The 22,675-nt window shown below is 41.6% G+C and overlaps 1 protein-coding gene across 7 annotated transcripts in view; it reads left to right on the top strand.

Moving 5' to 3' along the window:
• Window positions 1–22,675, top strand: part of nf1a (neurofibromin 1a) — a 374,121-nt gene that overhangs the window by 80,470 nt on the left and 270,976 nt on the right. For all 7 annotated transcript variants that reach the window (XM_072243431.1, XM_072243433.1, XM_072243435.1 and 4 more), the window contains exon 5: window positions 15,612–15,718. In XM_072243431.1, coding sequence (XP_072099532.1) covers window positions 15,612–15,718 — 107 coding nt within the window. The remainder of the gene's footprint in view (window positions 1–15,611; window positions 15,719–22,675) is intronic.

The following is a 22,675-nucleotide window of genomic DNA, read 5'->3' as shown; positions in this document are numbered from 1 at the left end:
ATCTAAATAATTTACATAGGGCATAAAAAGAAGTGGTCCCAGCACCAACTGCTGCGAAACATCACTAGTCACTGACAGCCAACCAGATAAGGATCCTTTTATTCCCACTTGCTACGGCCTACTGATCAGCCAATGCTCTAACCATGTTAGTAATTTTCCTGTAGTACCATGGGCCCTTAACTTGGTAAGCAGCCTCATATGTGGCACCCTGTCAAAGGCCTTCTGAAAGTCCAAATATACAACATCCACTGCATCCTCTTTATCTATCCTACTTGTAATCTCCTCAAAGAATTCCAACAGGTTTGTCAGGCAGGATTTTCCCTGAAGGAAACCATGCTGACTTTGTCCTATCTTGCCCTTTATCACCAGGTACTCCATCACCTCATCTTTAACAATTGACTCCAACGTCTCCTCTACCACTGAGGTCAGGCTAACTGGTCTGTAATTTCCTTTCTGCTGCCTTTACTCTTTCTTAAAGAGTGGAGTAACATTTGCAATTTTCCGGTCCTCTGGCACGACACCAGAATCCAGTGATTTTTGAAACATCATTTCTAATACCACCACAATCTCTTAACAGTACCTCATTCAGAACCCTAGGATGCAGTTCCTCTGGTCTGGGTGACTTATGTACCTTTAGATCTTTCAGCTTTTTGAGCACCTTCTCTCTTGTAATAGTAACTGCGTCTACTTCTCTTCCTTCACACACTACATCAGGCATATTGCTAGTGTCCACAGTGAAGACTGATGCAAAATACTCATTTAGTTCATCGGCCATCTCCTTGTCCCCCGTTGTTATTTCTCCTGCCTCATTTTCTAACAGTCCTATGTCCACTCCCATTTCTCTTTTATTTTTAACATACTTGAAAAACTTCAACTATCCACTTTGATATTATTTGCTAGCTTGCTTTCATATTTCATATTTTCCCTTCTAGTGATTTTTTTAGTTGCTGTCTGTAGGTTTTAAAAATCTTCCCCAATCTTCTATCTTCCCACTAATTTTTGCTTTGTTGTATGCCCTTTCTTTTACTTTTACAATAGCTTTGACTTCCCTTGTCAGCCACGGCTGTACTATTTTACCATTGAGTGTTTGTTCATTTTTGGAATGCACATGTCCTGCACCTTCCTCATTTTTCCCAGAATCACATGCCATTGCTGCTCTACTGACATCCCTGCCAGCAGCTCCTTCCAATTTACTTTGTCTAACTCCTCTCTCGTAGCACTGTAATTTCCCTTACTCCACTGAAGTACTGCTACATCAGACTTTACTTTCTCCCTATCAGATGTGAAGTTGAACACAATCATATTGTGATCACTGGTTCTTAAGGGCTCTTTACCTTAAGCTCCCAAGGCTTTGGTGACAAAGACTTCTTAGAATGACATTTCAGCTCATCTGCTGGCATTTGCTTAAATGGTTTGTTTTTAAAGTCCTGGACATAATAAGCTTGATTTCTGCAGAGCAACACACATCAAAGTTGCTTGTGAACACAGCAGGCCAGGCAGCATCTCTGCAGAGCAACACACATCAAAGTTGCTTGTGAACACAGCAGGCCAGGCAGCATCTCTAGGAAGAGGTACAGTCGACGTTTCGGGCCGAGACTGTACCTCTTCTTAGAGATGCTGCCTGGCCTGCTGGGTTCACCAGCAACTTTGATGTGTGTTGCTTGAATTTCCAGCATCTGCAGAATTCCTCGTGTTTACATTGATTTCTGCAGAGGTAATTTTTGGGTTAAATCCTGCAACCTTTCATATAATGTACCTCATCAGGTTTGATCAGATTTGTGGCATTAACATTATTAACATCGGAACAAGAACTCTCCCCACCATCAAGGCTATTTTCAAGAGCTGGTGCTTCAAGGAAGCTGCAGTATCTCTCATGGCACTCATTACTGGGGACATGCCCTCTTTTCATACCATTAAGCAGAAGGTACAAGAGCTTGAAGACCCACAGATAGTAATTCAGAAACTGCTGTAACACACCCAAAATGCTGGAAGAACCCTGAGGTGAGACAGCATCTATGGAGACGAAGTGGAAGCAACTTACTCAGCTCCACCACCAGATTTTTGAATGGTGCATGAACACTTTCACATTATTTATTTTTATTTGTTTTTGTAATTCATAATAATTTTATGCCTTTGCTCTGTACTGCTGCTGCAAAACAACAAATTTCAAGTTGTATAGGTCAGTGATAAGAAATATGATTCTGATGTCTTACCTTTCTGTTTAACTACTTTTAAGCGTTGTTTAGAAACTGCTGGATTCTTATCACCCCACAGGCTCTGGTGACTATCACACTTGCCCATTAATTGGTGGAAGGTCCATTTGATATGTAATTGTTTTCCACATGAAGCATATCTAAACCTAATAAAATGCAGCACCTTTGAGAGGGCAGTTTTCATTACTATTGGTTTATTAATCGGTGAATTACGCTCTGGCAATGTTAGCAATATTCTGATAATGAGCAATTATGTTTACTGATTCTTTTGTAATATAAAATTAGACATTCATTTTTCTTTTTGTTTAATTGTGCTGAAAATCTTTAAATTTTATTTCTGTTTCTCCATGTATGAACACCATCTTCAAAACGGCTGTTATCTGAATTTTTTTGCAAGGTCAATAGTGTCATTTGCAGGTTAAATTTCAAAAGTTGTGCAAAAGAACATTTGCTTCCTTTTTACTCGTGTTGCTGCTGATTTAATTGATAATGCATTATCCTGTGAATCAGCAGGTTAAGAGTTTGCGGTCTTCCTTTCAAAATTTTATTGAGGTTGGCATTATCCCCTGAGTACTGGATTATCCCCCGAGATGGACGTATAGAGACCCAGAAAGGGAAGAGCCAGCGATGGACCATGTAATCAAAGTCGAGTTTATTGTCATATGCACAAATATCTGTACATTTATGTACAGATGTATTGAAAAATGTAACTGCAGTAGCATCACGGAGATCTAACATCATTCAAAGTTCAAAGTAAATTTGTTTATCAAAGTACGTGTATGTTACCTTTTCCTACCCTTGGATTCATTTTTTTGCGGGCATTCACGGTAGAACAAAGAAACACAACAGAATCAATGAAAAACTGCACACAACACTGACAAACAATGTGCAAAAAAAAGACAAGCTGTGGAAAAAAAAAATCATAATAAATATTTTCCAGACTGGTTCAGGGGCCTGATGGATAAGCAGCATCCACAAGAAGAATATAAATCATACACAATTTTTACAAGAAAGAGCACTAAAGCTGTTGCTGGAATGATGCAACAATTAGCTGGCAGCAAACAATGACATAGTTTCATAGGTAATGATAAACAGGGTGGAAATTGTGGTTCCAGAGTCAATATGTAGAGGAAATAGCCTCATTATCTGACCTGGCAGTAGCTCAGAATCCTCATCTGGGTGATCACTTTTCATTCAAAATAGCTGCAGGTTATTCCTCAGCTTTTTTTCCCTCATTGGCCAATCTTCACACTCCAGAACTCAATCTAAAACGCATTGGACATCCGTTTGCTATGGAGTCCTAACTCCTTACAGTACTGCATTTGACAGCTTGACATAGAGCAGTAAATTGAAGAAAGACATCATTTCATTCTTTGACTCCTGCAAGAAAGGCCAACTTTCTATTTGCCTTTCTAATTGCCTGCTTTACCCACATGTTTGGTAACTCATGAGCCAGAATACGAAAATGGATTTGTACAATAATAATTATAGTTTCTTATTTGGGGGAAAAAATGTTCCAAAGTGCACAATCTCTCATTTCTTGGGTTACATTCAATGCAACTTTTTTGATTGCTTGCTTAACCTGTAAACATACCTTTACAGATCCCGTGAATCTTCAGCAGTGCTAAATTTCTCATCCAGTTATCATTGGCTAACTTGATACATTACACACTTGGGTATAACATTTGGATCCAGCCTGGGCCCTATTGACCTGTGACCAGTCAGAACCCAAGTAGACCCTGGTTACTTATAACAGTTTTCTGACCTGACTCTCTGTCACAGATGTGGCACAGAGGCAGGTAGCATTCATTGCATCCCCTATGCCTCTCTCTCTTCCATCTTGCTCTTGTAGCCTTGTATAGCTTTTGCTTTCATGATGTAATGTTTATTTGTTCTCACTGCCTTTATCGATTGTTTGATCATTTGTTGCAGCTTCCTCGAACTTTTCCACTTACAGGCTAATTGCTGATAACAATATTGTAAGCCCTCTCTTTCAACCTACAACAACCCTTAGCTTCTGATGGATTCCTCTTGGAATTTTTTATTTTCTCACTGAAATAAACATTTATTAAGAAATTTAAAATTAGTTTTTAACTGCTTTTGTCTGCCAGGAGATCTTTGTCTATATAATCTAGCGTAACCAATGCACTACTTGTTTCTATACATGTGGCTTTATTTATGTTTAAGACTGTAGTTTCGTAGAACATTGAACATAGGCCTTTTGGTCTACGACCCTTTAACCTATTCCAAGATCAATCTAATGCTTCTCTCCCATATAGTCCTCTGTTTTTCTGTCATCCACATGCCTAGATCAAGAGTTTCCTAAACGTTCCCAATATATGTACCTCTACCAGAACTACTGGTAGCGTTTTCCACACACAGATCATAAAAAACCCTCTGACATTCCCTTCATACTTCTATCCAATCACCATAAAATTATGTCCTCTTGTATTAGTCATTTCCATCCTGGGAAAAAGGTCGCAAACAATCTTGGATGCTAGAAATCCAAGCAAAACACACAAAATGCTGGAGGAACTCAGTAGGCCAGGCAGCATCTCTATATACAGAGAGCTGACGTTTCGGGCGAAGACCCTTCAACAGGACTGCATTTTGTGTGTGCTGCTGGGAAAAAGGTGCTGGCTGCCCACTCTATCAGTGCCTCTTATTATATACCTTTACTAATTCACTTTTTATCCTCCTTCACCCCAAAGTGAAAATCCCAACCTTGCTCAATCTATCTTCCAATCCAGGCAGCATCCTGGTAAGTCTTTTCACCTATGTAAAGCTTCCTCATCCTTCCATAATGAAATGACCAGAAATGAATGCAGGCTGTTGGTCCAAAACATCAACTGTACTCCTTTCCATGGATGCTGCCTGGCCTGCTGTGTTCCTCCAGCATTTTCTGTGTGTGGTCCAACCCGACTTTATTTATAGAGTTGCAATGATACCTTACAGCTCTTGAACTCAATCCCTTGAATGTAATGAAGGCCAACACACCATATACCTTTTAACCACCCTATCAACTTGTGGGGCAACTTTAATGGATTGCTGGATGTGGACAAGATCCCTCTGATACTCAACACTGCTAAGGATCCTGCCATTAACCAATTATTAACCCTGTGCCTTCAGTATTGCCCTTCCAAAGTGTATCACTTCACATTTTTCCAGATTGCACTCCATCTGCCACATCTCAGTCCAACTCTGCATCCTATCAATAATCCATTATAACCTATGATAATCTTTTACACTATCCACAGCACCATCAACATTCTGACTGTCCTATACTTAACTGGAACTGCTGAATTATGTAATTCCATCATGTGGTGATCAGCTCTTCCAGAGAGTCCCTCAGTGAGTTTAGTCTTGTTCCAAATTTATTGATTTCATGTCACATTGTTCCAGAAAGCTGTCTTGAACTCTCTCGCTTTTCCAAGGTATTTATCAGCGAGGGGATGAATAAAGGGTTCCTGAGCTGATGAGGTTGTCCAGTGAGGGAAAGAAATAGAAATGAATGATTAAACATACTCAGTTGAGTTTGGGCAAATGAGAGGTGATCTCCTATAAATGCATGCTTTGAGTAGTTTGACATGGCGATGGGACTGTAGTCCAAGAAAAAGTAGCTGACCTCTTAATATTTGGGGGTTGTGAAATTTTGGAAAAACTGCAGATGCTGGAAATCCAAGCAACACACACACACAATGCTGGAGGAACTCAGTAGCTCTGGCAGCATCTATGGAAAAGAGTACAGTTGACATTTCGGGCTGAGACTTTTCATCAGGACCTATGTTCATAGCTGAGATTGATAATTAGATAATCAAGGATTTGGGAAAGGAGAAAGTATTATTATTACCACTGGTAATAATTCAACCATTCACCTTCAGATCCCACTCTGGCAGCGGTTAATTTAAATTTAGTTATTTTTCTGAAGTAGAGGTATATGGATGGGTAGACTGCAAGCAACTTTTCCTTTTGTCAGAGGTAGATAACAATACGTAGATTTAGGGTAAGGGCTAAAAGACCTGGAGTCATAAGAATGCTACATCACAGAAGCAGGCCAATCAGCTCAAGTAGTTGATTCCATCTGTTATTCTGCTGAGCCCCGTTGACCTACACCTGGACCATCACCCTCCATACCCCTCCCATCCATGTACGTATGTTGCAACTGAACCTGCATCCACCACATTTCTGCTGGCAGCTTGTTCCACACTCAGTTCCTCCTCAGAAGATCCCCCTCAGGTTCCCTATAAATATTTCACCTTTCACTCTTAACCTGTGACCTTTAGTTTTAGTCTTACTCAACCTCATTTATCCAGTCTATATCCCTCATAATTTTGTGAAGAGTGTATTGCATGCTGCTGCAGTGTTGCATTTCTAGGGATTTGAGTGGGAACTCTTTCACTCTGAGAGTGAGTGTACCTGGAATACCCTGGTTGAGGGGTGGTGGAAGCAGAATTGTAGGTGGCATTTATGAATTTTCTACTAGACATAACCTTCTACGCCTAGGTGATTCAAGGGTATGCCAAGTGCTGGAAAATGAGATTGATACAATTGGGTGCTTATTGGTTGCCACAAATGTGGCAGGATATCCTGTTTCCAAGCTGTATGATGGCATGATATTGGACAACCAAAAGACCTGACCACTAGCCACAGCCACCACTTACTGCACTAGCATATATGGATCCCAGATTGGCCTCTACAGCTACCTGAGGACCCACCAATGGACAACCCCTTAGAAGAACATCGTACTCCACTCTTGATTGCACTACTATGGCAGCGTTAAAATGGAAATGTATCACAACTTTTCCTGCTTTGCTGGGTCGATCATGGAACTCCCCCCTCACCAACACTGCAGAAGCACCTGCACTGCGAGGACTGTAGCAATTCAAAGTTCAATGTACATTTATTATCAAAGTACATATCTGTCATCATGTACAATGCTAAGATTCATTTTTTGTGGGCATACACAATAAATCCAAGAAACCCAATAGAATCAATGAAAGGTTGCACCCAACAGGATGGGCAAAAAAAATTTTGCAAAACACAAGAAACTATGCAAATACAAAAGAAAAATAAATAAATAAGTAATAACTATTGAGAACATGAGGTGAGGAGTCCTTGACAGTCAGTCCATAGGTTGTAAATCCGGTTCAGTGATGAGGCGAGTGAAGTTATCACCGATGCCTCAAGAGACGAATGGTTGAGTGCTCATAACTGTTCCTGAACCTGCTGGTGTGGGACCTAGAGCTCCTGTGTCTTCTTTCTGATGGCAGCAACAAGAAGAGAGCATGCACGAGGAAATCTGCAGATGCTGGAATTTCAAGCAACACACATCAAAGTTGCTGGTGAATGCAGCAGGCCAGGCAGCATCTCTAGGAAGAGGTACAGTTGACGTTTCGGGCCGAGACCCTTCGTCAGGACTAAGTGAAAGAAGAGCTAGTAAGAGATTTGAAAGTGGGAGGGGGGGGGGAGATCCGAAATGATAGGAGATGACAGGAGGGGGAGGGATGGAGCCAAGAACTGGACAGTTGATTGGCAAAAGGGATATGAGAGGATCATGGGACAGGAGGCCTAGGGAGAAAGAAAAGGGGGAGGGGGGGTAGCCCAGAGGGCGGGCAAGGGGTATAATGAGAGGGACAGAGGGAGAAAAAGGAGAGAGAGAAAGAGGGACAGAGGGAGAGCATAACCTGGATGGCGAATCTTCGCAAACTTCTAAGGAAGTAGAGACGTTGCAGTGCTTTCTTCATAATGGCACTTATGTGCTGGGCCTAGGACAGGACTTGGAATGATAATACAGAGGAATTTAAAGTTTCTGATCCCCCAGCGTGGGCTGACTCACGGACCTCTGGTTTCCGCCTCCCGAAGTCAATAATCATTTCTTTGGTCTTGCTGACACTGAGTGAGAGGTGGTTGTTATGGCACCACTCAGCCAAGTTTTCATTCTCCCTACTATATACTAATTCATCACCACCTTTGATTTGGCCAGCAACAGTGGTGTTGTCAGCAAACTTAAATATGGCTTTGGAGCTGTGCTTATTCTCACAGTCATTATCATAAAGTGAGTAGAGCAGGGGGCTAAGCACACAGCTTTGTGGTGCACCTGTGCTGATGGTGAATGTGGGGGATATGTTGTTGCCAATCCGAACTGACTGAGGTCTGCAAGTGAGGAAATCAAGAATTCCATTGCATGAGGAGGCCAAGGTCTTGAAGCTTATTGCCACTTTGTATGTGAGTTGGCTTTCCAGAGATTGTATCTGGACCTTGTATCTTACTTGGTCTCCAGACCTGAATACCACTGATTTGGACCTCAGCAGATTGTGGATCTCATGGTTCATCGAAGGCTTCTGGTTGGGAAAAACTCTGAATGACTTTGTGGGGACATGCAAAACGCTCTGTGACTATTTTAATAAAGTCAGTGGCAACCATGGTGTATTCATTCAGATCTTCTGATGAGTCCTTGAACACGGACCAGTCCACTGAGGCAAAGCAATCCTGTAGCTGCTCCTCTGCCTCCCATGACCACCTCTTTGTTGTCTTTACCTCTGGAGTCTTGCTCTTTAGTCTCTGCCTCTATGCAGGTAGGAGAAGAACAGCCAAATGTTCAAGTTTCCCGAAATACGGTCCAGGCACAGAACGCTTGGCATTCCTAATCGTCGTCTAGCAGTGTTGGGACCTCTGGTGCTGCAGGTTATGTGTTGGTGATAATTGGGCAGAGATCTCTTCAAACAAGCCTGATGGAAGTCGCTGAGTATCATTTGAAAAGTGTTGGTGTTAGCTGTTTCTTGTTCGGTGATGGCAGCATTCAATATTTGATTGAAGAAGGAGGTTGGTCCAATATCCTCAAGGACAATTCAGAATGGGCAACGAATGCTAAAGCAGCAAAGCTGAGATCCAAAAAAGTAATTGTTGTGTACAAGATCAATTCAGCCTGATTTCATTAAATAACAGTGCTGGTTTGAGAGGACATTTGACCTGCTTCTGTTTCTTTGGTTATGTTTTGTGCTACTTTTGCCAATTTGATCTAATCAATGTACATGAAGATTTAAGTCCCCTATGATTATTGTATTACCGCTATGAGTTCTTATTTCTAGATTAAGTCTGTCTCCACTTGTGAAGCTGCTATAGGGAAGCCAATAAAATATCTCATCAGTATTTTTGTTCTTTCAACCAAGGTTACTTAAATAAATTATCTGGTTAATGTTATGTTATCTTTCACAGGACCTTGATTTGTGCTGCATTTGTATTATACCACAAATGACGTTAAAAAGTGCTCAGTTGTAAAACACTAGAATAAAAACATAAGGCATAGGTGTGTACTGAATGACTTGGCCTCCACAGGCAATTAATTCCACAGATTCACCACACCCTGGCTAAAGAAATTCCTCCTCATCTCTCTCCTAAATGGACATCCCTCTATTCTGAATCTTAGAATCCCTCTGGTCTTAGATATTTCCCAATATAGGAAACACGCTCTTCACTTCCACTCTATCTAGGCCTTTCAATATTTGATAGGTTTCAGTGAGATTCCCTCGTTCTTCTAAATTCCGGCAAGTACAAGCCTAGAGCCATCAAACATCCCTCATACGTTAACCCTTTCATTCCTGGAATTATTCTAGTGAGCCTCTTCTGGATCCTCTCCAATGCCAGCACATCTTTTTCTTAGATAAGGGAACCAAAACTGTTCACAATACTCTGCAGTGTGGTCTGACTCTGCCTTATAAAGCCTCAGCATTACATCCTAGGCCTCTCAAAATGAATGCAAACATTGTATTTGTCTTCCTTACTGCTTACACAACCTACCTTCACTATAAACCTTCATGTCATAGAACAGTACAGCACAGGAACAGGCCCTTTGGCCCACAAGGTACATCAAAGCAATAAAATTAGTAACCAAGTGGCCACCTAAACTAATCTCTTCTGCCTACACGATGTCCATATCCTTCTATTTTCCTCACATTCATGTGCCTATCTAAACTTCTCTTATAAGTCCCTAATGTATCACCACCACAGGCAGCGCGTTCCAGGCACCCACCACTCGGTAAAACACTTGCCACTTGCATCTCTTTTAAAATTACCTGCTCTTATCTTAAGTGTGCGCCATCTGATATTAGATATTTTAACCCCAGGCAAAAAGATGCTGCCTGTCTACTCTCTCTATTCCTGTCATAATCTTATGAACCTCTGTGAGATCTTGTCACCTGCATGCTTAGCAATTACACCTCCTGTGTTGACATCTAGATTGTTGACATATGTAACAATATAGCAAATGGCTAAGGTCCCAGTGCTACCAATTACAGCTTTCCAATTGCAAAAGCATTGGTGTTTATATTCATGAATCTCCTTCCATTCCATTTACCTCATTTAAACTTTTAATCATACTTTGTCATTCTCCGTGAGGATAGGCAGTAATCCTTTCTACAATTCTCAACAAGGCTACATCTTCAGCCTCCTTGCACTCAACTTAGATTCTGCTCTACCTCCATCTACAAGTTTGTGATGATACCATCACAGTGGGCTGTATCACGAATAACGATGAGTCAGAGTACAGGAAGGAGATAAACATGGTGTGACATGGTGTCATGACAACAATATTTCCCTCAATGTCAGCAAAACAAAAGAGGTGGTCATTGAATTCAAGAAGGGGACTGTGCACATGCTCCTGTTTAAACCTCTACTTCCTCAAGAGGTTAAAGAAATTTAACATGTCCCCTTACACCCCCACATACTTTTTATTACTGCAGCTCAAAGAGCATCCTTCTTTGAAGATTCACAACTTGGTTTGGCGGCTTCGCTTCTGTGACCACAAAAAAATCTGCAGAGTTGGGGTCGTGGCTCAGCACATCACGGGAACCAGCCTCTCCTCCACAGACTCTGTCTACACTTTATGTTGCTTCAATAAAGCAGCCAGCATAATCAAAGACCACATCCACTTTTTGGTGGCAAGGTGGGGATATGCCTTGACTAAAGGAGGTGTAAGGTGCTCCTTCCCTCTGCTAGTCTGCAGGTCATCCTTGGCCAAGGTGTACACCTGCCTAGCCTCCCCGCCCCCCCAAACCCCCTCATTGGAGTTGCGTGAAGCCATGGCAGCAGGTGGTAGTTGGTGTATGAGCATCTGGTGCATATCACAAGTCCTGGTTATGTGACAACTGACACAAGGCAGTTATTCTCCGAAGAGTATTGATACTGGCTGGGGTCACTCGTCTTGGAAAGACCCTGTCCACAAGGAGGCAATGGCAATCACTTCTGTAGCAAAATTTGCCAAGAACAGTCATGGTCATGGAAAGACCATGATCGCCCATGTTATACGGCACAGAACGAGCGAACGATCCACCTTGAACATTCTCTCTTCTCCCACTCCCATTGGCTAGAGGACACAAATGCCTGAATGCACATATTACTGTGCTCAAGGACAGCTTCTATCCTACTGTTATAAGACTATTGAATGGTTCCCTAGTACGATGAAATGGACTCCTGACTTCTCAATTTAGCTCGGCATGGCCTTGCACTTTTTGTCTTCCTGTACCACCATTTCATTGTATCTGTAATACTTTATCTCTCATTTTGTTATTGTTTTAGCTGATACTGTCTCAATGCACTGTTGTAATGGGTTGATCTATACGAATGTTGTGCAAAACATTCCTTGGTACACATGACAATAATAAACCAATGTACCAATTCTTAAAATTGTTTGTATTTGTATCACACTTCCTAATGCAACACACCTTTTCATGCTATTATATAGGAATACTATCAAAAAAATTTACAAGAATGTTGCTAGAACTTGAGGTCTTGAGTTAAAAGGAAAGGCTAAACAGGTTAGGACTTTATTCTCTGGTGCATAGGAGAACAGGGAGGGGCAGATTGATAGAGGTATACAAAATTTTGAAGGGTATAGATAGGGTGAATGCAAGCAGGCTTTTTAACTGAGGTTGGGTGAGATGAGAACTAGAGGTAATACACATGAAATGTTGGAGAGACTCAGTAGGCCAGAAAGTATCTATGGAAAAGAGTAAATACTCGGCGTTTCAGACTGAGACCCTTCATCGGGACCTGATTGAAGGGTCTCAGCCCGAAATGTCAACTGCTTAGTCTTTATCATAGATGCTGCCTGGCCTGCTGAGTTCATCCAGCATTTTGTGTGTGTTGCTTGGACTTCTAGCATCTGCAGATTTCTGCGTCTTTGAGAACTAGAGGTCATAGGTTAAGGATGAAAGGTGAAATATTCAAGGGGAGCCTGAGGAAGAACTTAATCACTCAGAGGGTGATGCAAATGTTGAAAGAGCTGTCAGCGGCAGTGGTGGATGCAGGTTTGATTGCAACATTAAAGAAGTTTGGAGAAGTACTTGGATGGGAGGGGTATGGAGGAATATGATCCAAGTGCAGGTCAATGGGACTAGGCAGAATAACGGTTTGGCGTGGACAAGATGGGCGGAAGGTTCTTTTTCTGTGCTGCAGTGTTCTATGATCTTATGAAAATTTGATTTTAAACCTAACTATAGCAAAATCAGGAATAAACGAAGTGGTTTTTATGAAGCACGTTGAAGGAGCCAAGTGAACTAAAGGGAAGCTCTGAGAAAGAGTCCCTTGAAGAAAATAATCACCAATAGTGTGGTCAGCACATCTGAATGAAGAATCCAAGATCAGAGCAGTATTCACACCTTGGATGTGCTGGAGCTGACAATACTAAAAGAAGAATAACACCATGAAGTGGTTGGTAAACAAGAGGAATGATTTTAAAATAGAGGCATAATGTGGAGCCAGCAAGCCTATGGCATTGATGAACAGAAATAGGTGGGATTTATAATGTGGATGTAGAGTTTTGCATGACCCTGAGTTTGCAAAAAGATAAAAGCAGGAACGTGCAGAGAATAGGTTGGGCAGTCCACAACGAATTTATAAAAGATGGGGGGATTTACAAGAGACCTGAACTTGAGGATGCAGTGATCTTGGAGTGTTGGTTTGGCATGTGATGGAATATTTTAATTTTAAGCAGAATCCTTATTTAATTCAGTTTGTCCATTTACTGGTGCAGAAAGCCATTTCCTGTTGCTGTTGTATCATAACAGATCAAGTCTCACTGATCTGTGTTGAATTGTGAAACTTTGCTGGAACCATAACAGATGGTTTTTTCATTTGGATCAAGGTGATATATGCAGCTTAAAATCTGAAACAGTTCTGAGTCAATCTTGTTTGCAGTCGGCGAAATGAGTCAACATCCTCTGCCACTGAGAGGCATGAAGTTTAGTTACAAAATCTTACACAGTCTCATACAAAACCTGATTGAAATTTTAAACAAGAGGGAAAAAAAAGGAATAACGCACACAAGATACTGAAGGGACTTTGGAAATCATGCAGCATCTATGGAGAGGGATCATTCTGGCTTCTGTCTCCCTTTCTTTCCATGCTCAATTTCCTGCCAATGTCTGTAAGGAGTTTGTGTGTTCTCCTTATGACTGCATGGGTTACCTCCAGCTGCTCTGGTTTCCTCTCATAGTCCAAAGATGTATGGGTTACTACTTTTATTGGTTACATGGGTGTAATTGGGCGGCGTGAGCTTGTTGGCAGGAAACTGTGCTGCATATCTAAATAAGTAAATAATTCATAAAAGTCTCAGCCAAAAACATCGACTGTTTATTCCCCTCCATAGATGCTGCCTGACCTGCTGAGTTTTTGTGCATTTTGTGCATGCTGTAGATTTCCAACATCTGCAGAATCACTTGTTCAAAATTCAAAATACATTTATTATCAAATAATATATACTAAATGCAACCTTGAGATTCATCTTCTTACAGGCAGCCACAAAAAAAAAAACCCAATAGAACCCTTTAAAAAAAAGAAGACAGTCAAATACCAAGTGCACAGACAAAAAATCATGCAAACAATAAACTTAAGCAAATAAAATTCAGAACTGATGTTCATGAAAGTGAGTCCGCAACTATGAAGCCAGTCATCACTGCAGATGATTCAGGAGCCTATTAGCTGCAGGCCACAACCACAGTTCAGCGCAGAGATGAACAGGGAGCTAAGCTGGCCCGTACCTCGCTTCCAGCCCCTACACCCTGACCTTTTCATTCTTTTCAATCTAGCCCAGCACTTACATCGTCCAAACCTTGGGTCATTCCTCACCCTCAGAGCTGGCCCTGCTGCTCCAATACGCTCTTGGACCCAGGCCCCACTGTCTCGATTTGATTCATTCCCGAACTTTCCAATTCGGACTGGCACTTGAATCGATCAAACCTCAGGCCTTTGCCCGGGTCCTGCCTCCTTGGCTTTGCCTTGCCTCCGCTTTCCTCACCTCACCTCAGTTCTGCCTCATTGAATCACTTCCAAGTCATGTCCATTCCAGCGGTGGCCGAACATTGGCTCATCCTCTGCTCTTGGCCTGGGCCCTGCTGCCTCGATTCGGCCTGTACACCCCAGGCCACAACTGTCCTGCACCATCGTGACTTCAGTTCCCATTGCAAAAATGCCATGTTGTACAGGTGGCTCAAGAGCTCAACTCCAAAAGGGAAGTTGCAGGCTTTTGATTGTAGTGATCGTATCCGACAAGAAGTGTGGTTAATACAGTAATTTATATAAAAAAAAACAGAATAGTCCCTGGGATCTCTTAATCAGCTCCATTAAGTTAATTAGCTTCTCCTGCAGATTTGAAAGTGAATTATGTGTGAGGTGTTGTGAATACTCAATATTTTCGTGAACTGGGTAGTATTTCAAGGTTCAAAGTAATTTTGTTATTCAAGTACATATATGTCCTATATACTACCTTGCGTTTTTTTTGCGGCATTCACAGTAGAACAAAACCGTAGAATCAGTGAAAGCTGCACACAAAGACTGACAACCAGTATGCAAAAGAAGACAAACTATCCAAACACAAAAATAAAACAAATAATAAATAAACAAAACAAAACAAATAAATACAGAAAATAATACCGAGAACGTGAGTTGAATAGTCTTTGAAAGTGAGTCTATAGGCTCTGTTCAGTGTTGAGGTGAGTGAAGTTATCTACACTGGTTCAGGAGCCTGATGGTTGAGGAGTAGTAACTGTTCCTGAACCTGGTGGTGTTGGACTTCAGACTTCTGTACCTCCTGGATGATGGGGGATTCTTCATGATGGTCGCTGTTTTTTTTGTTGCAGCACGCCTTGTAGATTTGCTCAATAGTGGAGAGCATTTTGCCTGTGATGGACTGTGAGAGACTTTTAGTGACGTTTTAAGAGTTTCAAGAATATAATTTCAATAATGCTGATGTTACTGAACTACTAATAATCATCTGTGATAATTGGTTAGTAGTATGCTCAGTGATTAGCTGGTATGTTTTAGCAAAATAGGTTTGTTGCTGATTAGTTTAATTATTCACACCTGTTTTCTTACTGAATGTTTTATATTAATGTTCATTTGTAGGTTACAAGAGCTGGCAGTGTGCTCAGAAGATAGTACTGATGTCAATGATATTGAATTGATACAGCACATAAATGTGGATTGTGCAAGACTCAAACGATTGCTGCAAGGTAAATTAGAACTTTTTCTTTTCACATTTCAGTACTAATAATTGTTATTCCGATCCAATGCACCACAAAACCCCCCCATAAAAGTTAAAGAACATAATAATAATTTTAAAAACCACAACATAAATAAATTCAGAAGATAGCTTATATACATAGATTAATTGTATGTCCATAAAGTGATGGGAGGCTGTACATAAGATGACTGACAGGAAATAAAGTATTGGTGGGGTTAGTGGTTGGAGGTGTTGATCAACCTTACTGCTTGGGAAGAGTAACTGTTTTTGAGTCTGGTGGTTCTGATGTGGATGCTATATAGCCTCCTCCCTGATGGGACTGAGACAAGTAGTTGGTTGACAGGGTTATAAGAAGCAAGGTATACCAGCCAAGGAATGGGGGACCAACCTCATTCAGACTCTTGAGTAAAGTTGGCAACATGCTGATTAGGGAAATGAGTGATTGTGTCATTCGATGTCGAAACTGGTGTCAATGTGATGTAAGAACGTATACCACGCCACCATGCCTAACAACATGAGTGGAAGCCTTGCATAACTTATGGCCTGAATCTTGGGAGGTTTAAAGCAATATTACAATTAAGTGAATTGGCCATCATTTTCATATTATATATGAATAATGAGTACAGTAGAAATTTGGAGGTTATATTGGGGCAACTTTGTAGTTGGGTCTTTTTTGGGTGGCATAGTAGCGTAGTTGTTAGCACAATGCTTTACAATGCAGGCAACGCAACCTGAGTTCAATTCCTGCCACTGCCTGTAAGGAGTTTTTACGTTCTCCTCTTGACCACGTGGGTTTCCTCCAGATGCTCCAGTTTCTTCCCACACTCCAAAGGCAGACCAGTTGGTAAGTTAATTGGTCATTATAAATTGCCCCCTGATTAGGCAATGATTAAATCGGGGAATTGCTGGGTGGTGCGGCTCGAAGGGCTGGAAGGGCCTGTTCTGCGCTGTATCACAATAAATAAAATTTTCCTTGTGCAACATATACAGGCTCAAGGGCAGCTTCTGTTTAATTGTTATAAGACCCTTGAATGTTTCCCTAGTATGAAAAGGTGGATCTTGACCTCAATCTACCTTGTTATGACCCTACACCTTATTATCTACTTATTCTGCACTTTATCTGTAACTCTTACACTTTATTAGGCGAAGTAGCAGTTGGAGTTCAACCCAGAAAATTATGAAGTGATTTACTTTGGAGGATCAAATTTGAAGGTGGAGTATAAGGTTAATGGCAGGCTTCTTAGCAGTGTTGGGGAGCACAGGGATGTCAAGGTCCAGATCCATAGGTCCCTCGGAGTTTGCCATGCAAGTTGATGGAGTGTTTAAGAAAGTGTATGATGTGATTACTTACATTAGTAAGGGGTATTGAATTCAAGAGCTGCAAGGCAAAGCTTTTCTCTTTGGAGCAATGCAGGATGAGAGGTAAAGAAACGTGACAGAGGTATATCAGATTATACTGTAAGAGGCGCAGATAGAGTGGACAGTCGGCACCTTTTTACGCAGGGCAGTAGTGGCTAATCCCAGAGGACGCCTGTTTAAGGTGCATGGAGGAATGTTTAGGGGAGGTGTCAGAGACAGGATAGTGGCTGCCTGGAATGCACGGCCCAGGGTGCCGGTAGAGCCTGATACAATAGGGGCTTTTAAAAGACTCTTAGATAAGCACATGTATGTAAGAAAAATGGAGGGTTATGGGCCGTGTGTGGGGAAGAGTTAGGTTGATCATGGACTACAGTTTATATAGGTTGGCACAACGTCATGGGCTGAAACATCTGTACTGTGTTGTGCTGTTCCATGTTGTTTATTGTCCATTCTGTTATAGTTTTACCTCAATGCACCGTGTAATGGATTGATCTCTGTGAACAGTATGCAAGACAAGATTGGTTTACTATTGTCACTGTACCTAAGTACATGTTCAAAGTTCAAAGTAAATTTATTATCAAAGTACGTATATGTCACCATATACTACCTGAGAGTTGTTTACTCAGTAAATCCAAGAACCATAATAGAATCAATGAAAGCCCACACCCAAAAGGGCCTACAAACAACCATTGTACAAAAGACAACAAACTGCAAATACAAAAGTAAAAAAGGAAACAATAATAATAATAATAAATAAACAAGCAATAAATATTGAAAGCATGAGATGAAGACTCCTTGAAAGTGAGTCCATAAGTTGTGGGAACAGTTCAGTGATGGGGCAAGTGAAGTTGGGTGAAGAGCCAACCTTTGATTCAAGAGCCTGATAACTGAGGGGTAATAACTGTGTGTGAACCCGGTGGCGTGAGCCCTGAGGCTTCTGTACCTTCTTCCTGATAGCAGCAGCGAGAAGAGTGTGTGACCTGGGGGTGGTGAAGTTCCTTGATGATGGAAGCTGCTTTCCTTAGACAGCATTCTGTGTAGATGTGCTCAGTGGTGGGGAGGGCTTTTTAAACTACCCTTCCAAATTCTGCCTGAGCCTTTAAATGGTTTGGTAGACAGTAGATTAAGTTTGTTTGTTTTAATCTCCAAAAAGACAACATTTTTATTTTGTATGAAGATGTAAGTGAGTTATGAAGTTGTTGAGTCAACATTGTATAAAAGGCAGGTATATGTAATATCAGATTGAAGGTGGGCACTTATGGGTACTATCTGTAGATGGTATATATATTTATGGGCTATCACATGGTTATTATTTTAGACATGAATAATATTCCATTAGTATTATAATAAGATCACAGTGATCATTTAAATTTGAAATATCCATTGGGGTTCTCCTGCCTTTATGCAATTTCTCTTGGGTTGCCTTGGCTATTCCACCAATAATTTGGTCTCTGTGGCATTTTCATATCTTAACAAAGAATTTCCCAAGTAGAGAGAATTTGGGGAATATGAAGGTTATTGGTAGTTTGAGTAGGAATTTGATCTGTTTGTGATCAATATGGACCACCTGCAAAGCAGCTGAGTTTGCACTATTGGAGCATGATTATAACATAACAGAAATCTGAATGTCTAGAGCAGGGTTTCTTAACCTGGGGTCCATGAACTTGGATAGGAAAAAAATTATAGCTTTATTTTCAGTATCCTCCAACTGAAATTTAGCATTTTCTTCAATTATCAATGTAGGCAACAAACTACAGTAGTATTAACAGTACCTGTGACCTTGTCACCGACAGAAATCACAGATATTTTCATATCACACTACAGTTGTTATAAATATCTCAAAAAGTCATTTATGACACCCTCATCAGTACTTTGAAATTATGGTAGCTATTAGACCCACCGCTAGATTGAACATGATCGCAGTCTTCCAATCTACTGACGCTCATGCAACGTAGCTGGCTAACTACTGGGCAGCACTGCGACTGGATGTCCAACATGACACGTGTGTCACTTTGTCAAAGACCACCCACAGTTTAAATATTCTTATTCAAGCTAAGCAACAACAGCCTTCACACTGATGTCTTTAAAAAATAAATTTTTAGCTTGCCTACAAACTTGATATTTAATGTGTTAATAAAGACCATAAGACCATAAGACAAAGGAGCAGAAGTAGGCCATTTGGCCCATTGAGTCTGCTCCGCCATTTTATCATGAGCTGATCCATTTTATCCTGTTTAGTCCCACTGCCCCGCCTTCTCACCATAACCTTTGATGCCCTGGCTACTCAGATACCTATCAATCTCTGCCTTAAATACACCCAATGACTTGGCCTCCACTGCTGCCCGTGGCAACAAATTCCATAGATTCACCACCCTCTGACTAAAAAAATTCTTTTGCATTTCTGTTCTGAAAGGGCGCCCTTCAATCCTGAAGTCATGCCCTCTCGTACTAGACTCCCCCATCATGGGAAACAACCTTGCCACATCCACTCTGTCCATGCCTTTTAACATTCGAAATGTTTCTATGAGGTCTCCCCTCATTCTTCTAAACTCCAAGGAATACAGTCCAAGAGCGGACAAACGTTCCTCATATGTTAACCCTCTCATTCCCGGAATCATCCTAGTGAATCTTCTCTGTACCCTCTCCAACGTCAGCACATCCTTTCTTAAATAGGGAGACCAAAACTGCCCACAGTACTCCAAGTGAGGTCTCACCAGCGCCTTATAGAGCCTCAACATCACATCCCTGCTCCTATACTCTATTCCTCTAGAAATGAATGCCAACATTGCATTCGCCTTCTTCACTACTGACTCAATCTGGAGGTTAACTTTAAGGGAATCCTGTACGAGGACTCCCAAGTCCCGTTGCATCTCCGAACTTTGAATTCTTTCCCCATTTAAATAATAGTCTGCCCGTTTATTTTTTCTGCCAAAGTGCATAACCATAGACTTTCCAACATTGTACTTCATTTGCCACTTCTCTGCCCATTCTTCCAATCTATCCAAGTCTCTCTGCAGACTCTCCGTTGCCTCAGCACTACCGGCCCCTCCACCTATCTTCGTATCGTCAGCAAACTTAGCCACAAAGCCATCTATTCCATAATCCAAGTCATTGATGTACAATGTAAAAACAAGCGGCCCCAACACTGATCCCTGTGGAACACGACTGGTAATCGGCAGCCAACCAGAATAGGATCCCTTTATTCCCACTCTCTGTTTCCTGCCAATCAGCCAACGCTCTATCCACGTATGTAACTTTCCTGTAATTCCATGAGCTCTTATCTTGTTAAGCAGCCTCATGTGTGGCACCTTATCAAAGGCCTTCTGAAGATCCAAATATACAACATCCACTGCATCTCCCTTGTCTAGCCTACTGGTAATTTCCTCAAAAAATTGTAATAGGTTTGTCAGGCAGGATTTTCCTTTAAGGAATCCATGCTGAGTTCTGCCTATCTTGTCATATGCCTCCAGGTACTCTGTAACCTCATCCTTGACAATCGACTCCAACAACTTCCCAACCACCGACGTCAAGCTAACAGGTCTATAATTTCCTTTTTGCTTCCTTGCCCCCTTCTTAAATAGCGGAGTGACATTTGCAATCTTCCAGTCTTCCGGAACCATGCCAGAATCTATCGACTTTTGAAAGATCATCGCTAGTGCCTCCGCAATCTCCACAGCTACTTCCTTCAGAACACGAGTGTGCATTCCATCTGGTCCAGGAGATGTATCGACCTTTAGCCTATTCAGCTTCCTGAGTACTTTCTCTGTCGTAATTGTGACTGCGCACACTTCTCTTCCCTGCCACCCTTGAGTGTCCGGTATCCTGCTGTCTTCCTCAGTGAAGACTGATGCAAACTACTTGTTCAGTTCCTCTGCCATCTCCTCATCTCCCATTACAATTTCTCCAGTATCATTTTCTATCAGTCCTATATCTACTCTCACCTGTCTTTTACTCTTTATATACTTGAAAAAGCTTTTAGTATCCTCTTTGATATTATTTGCTAGTTTCCTTTCATAGTTAATCTTTTCTCCCTTAATGACCTTCTTGGTTTCCTTTTGTAAGGTTTTAAAAACTTCCCAATCCTCTGTCTTCCCACTAATTTTTGCTTCCTTGTATGCCCTCTCCTTAGCTTTAACTTTGGCTTTGACTTCTCTTGTCAACCACGGTTGCATCCTTTTTCCACTCGAAAATTTCTTCTTTTTTGGAATATACCTGTCTTGCACATTCCTCATTTCTTGCATAAACTCCAGCCACTGCTGCTCTGCCGTCTTTCCCGCCAGTGTCTCTTTCCAGTCAACTTTGGCCAGTTCCTCTCTCATGCCACTGTAATTTCCTTTACTCCACTGAAACACCGACACATCAGATTTTGGCTTCTCTTTTTCTAATTTCACAGTGAACTCAATCATGTTATGATCACTGCCTCCTAAGGGTTCCTTCACCTCAATCTCTCCAGTCACCTCCGATTCATTACACAATACCCAATCTAGTACAGCCGATCCCCTAGTGGGCTCAACAACAAGCTGTTCTAAAAAACCATCTCGCAGACATTCTACAAATTCTCTCTCTTGAGATCCAGTGCCGACCTGATTTTTCCAATCTACTCGCATGTTAAAATCCCCCACAATTATCATAACACTGCCCTTCTGACAAGCCTTTTCTATTTCCAGTTGTAATTTGTAGTCCACATTCCTGCAGCTGTTTGGAGGTCTATAAATAACTGCCATCAGGGTCCTTTTACCCCTGCTATTCCTTAGCTCAACCCATAAAGATTCTGCACCTTCCGATCCTATATCACCTCTTTCTAATGATTTAATATCATTTCTTACCAATAAAGCCACGCCTCCCCCTCTGCCTACCTTTGTATCCTTCTGATACACCGTGTATCCTTGGACGTTCAGCTCCCAGAGACATGCATCCTTTAGCCAGGTCTCAGTGATGGCCACAATATCATACCTGCCAATCTGTAGCTGTACAACAAGATCATCCACCTTATTTCTTATGCTGCGTGCATTTAAGTACAACACCTTAAGACCAGTATTTGATACTTTTTGCTTTGATTTCACTGCAACTTTATTGCACTGCAACTCATCCCAATGGCTACACATTTACCCCATCACCTGTCTGTCTGTCCTGACATCTTTACTGCTCACTATCTTAGATTTATTTCTGTTTTCCCCTTCCTCCGCTCTATCATTCCAGTTCCCATCCCCCTGCCAAATTAGTTTAAACCCTCCCTAACAGCCCTATTAAACTTTCCCGCCAGGATATTGGTCCCCTTCGGGTTCAGGTGTAACCTGTCCTTTTTGAACAGGTCATACTTTCCCCAGAAGAGATCCCAATTATCCAAGAATCTGAAGCCCTGCCCCCTACACCAGTCTCTCAGCCAGGCATTCATCTGCCTGATCCGACTACTCTTGCCCTTGCTAACACGTGGCACAGGTAGCAATTCCAAGATTACTACCGTGGAGGTCCTGCTTCTCAGCTTCCTTCCTAACTCCTGGAAATCTCTCTTCAGGACCTCCTCCTTTGTCCTATCTATGTCATTGGTACCAACATGTACCAAGACAACTGCTGCTCACCCTCCCCC

The sequence above is a fragment of the Mobula birostris genome, chromosome 25 (genome assembly GCF_030028105.1).
Source record: "Mobula birostris isolate sMobBir1 chromosome 25, sMobBir1.hap1, whole genome shotgun sequence".
Lineage (NCBI taxonomy): Eukaryota > Metazoa > Chordata > Chondrichthyes > Myliobatiformes > Myliobatidae > Mobula > Mobula birostris.
Note: the sequence above shows the minus strand (reverse complement) of the source record. Positions and strands in the feature narration are given on the sequence as shown.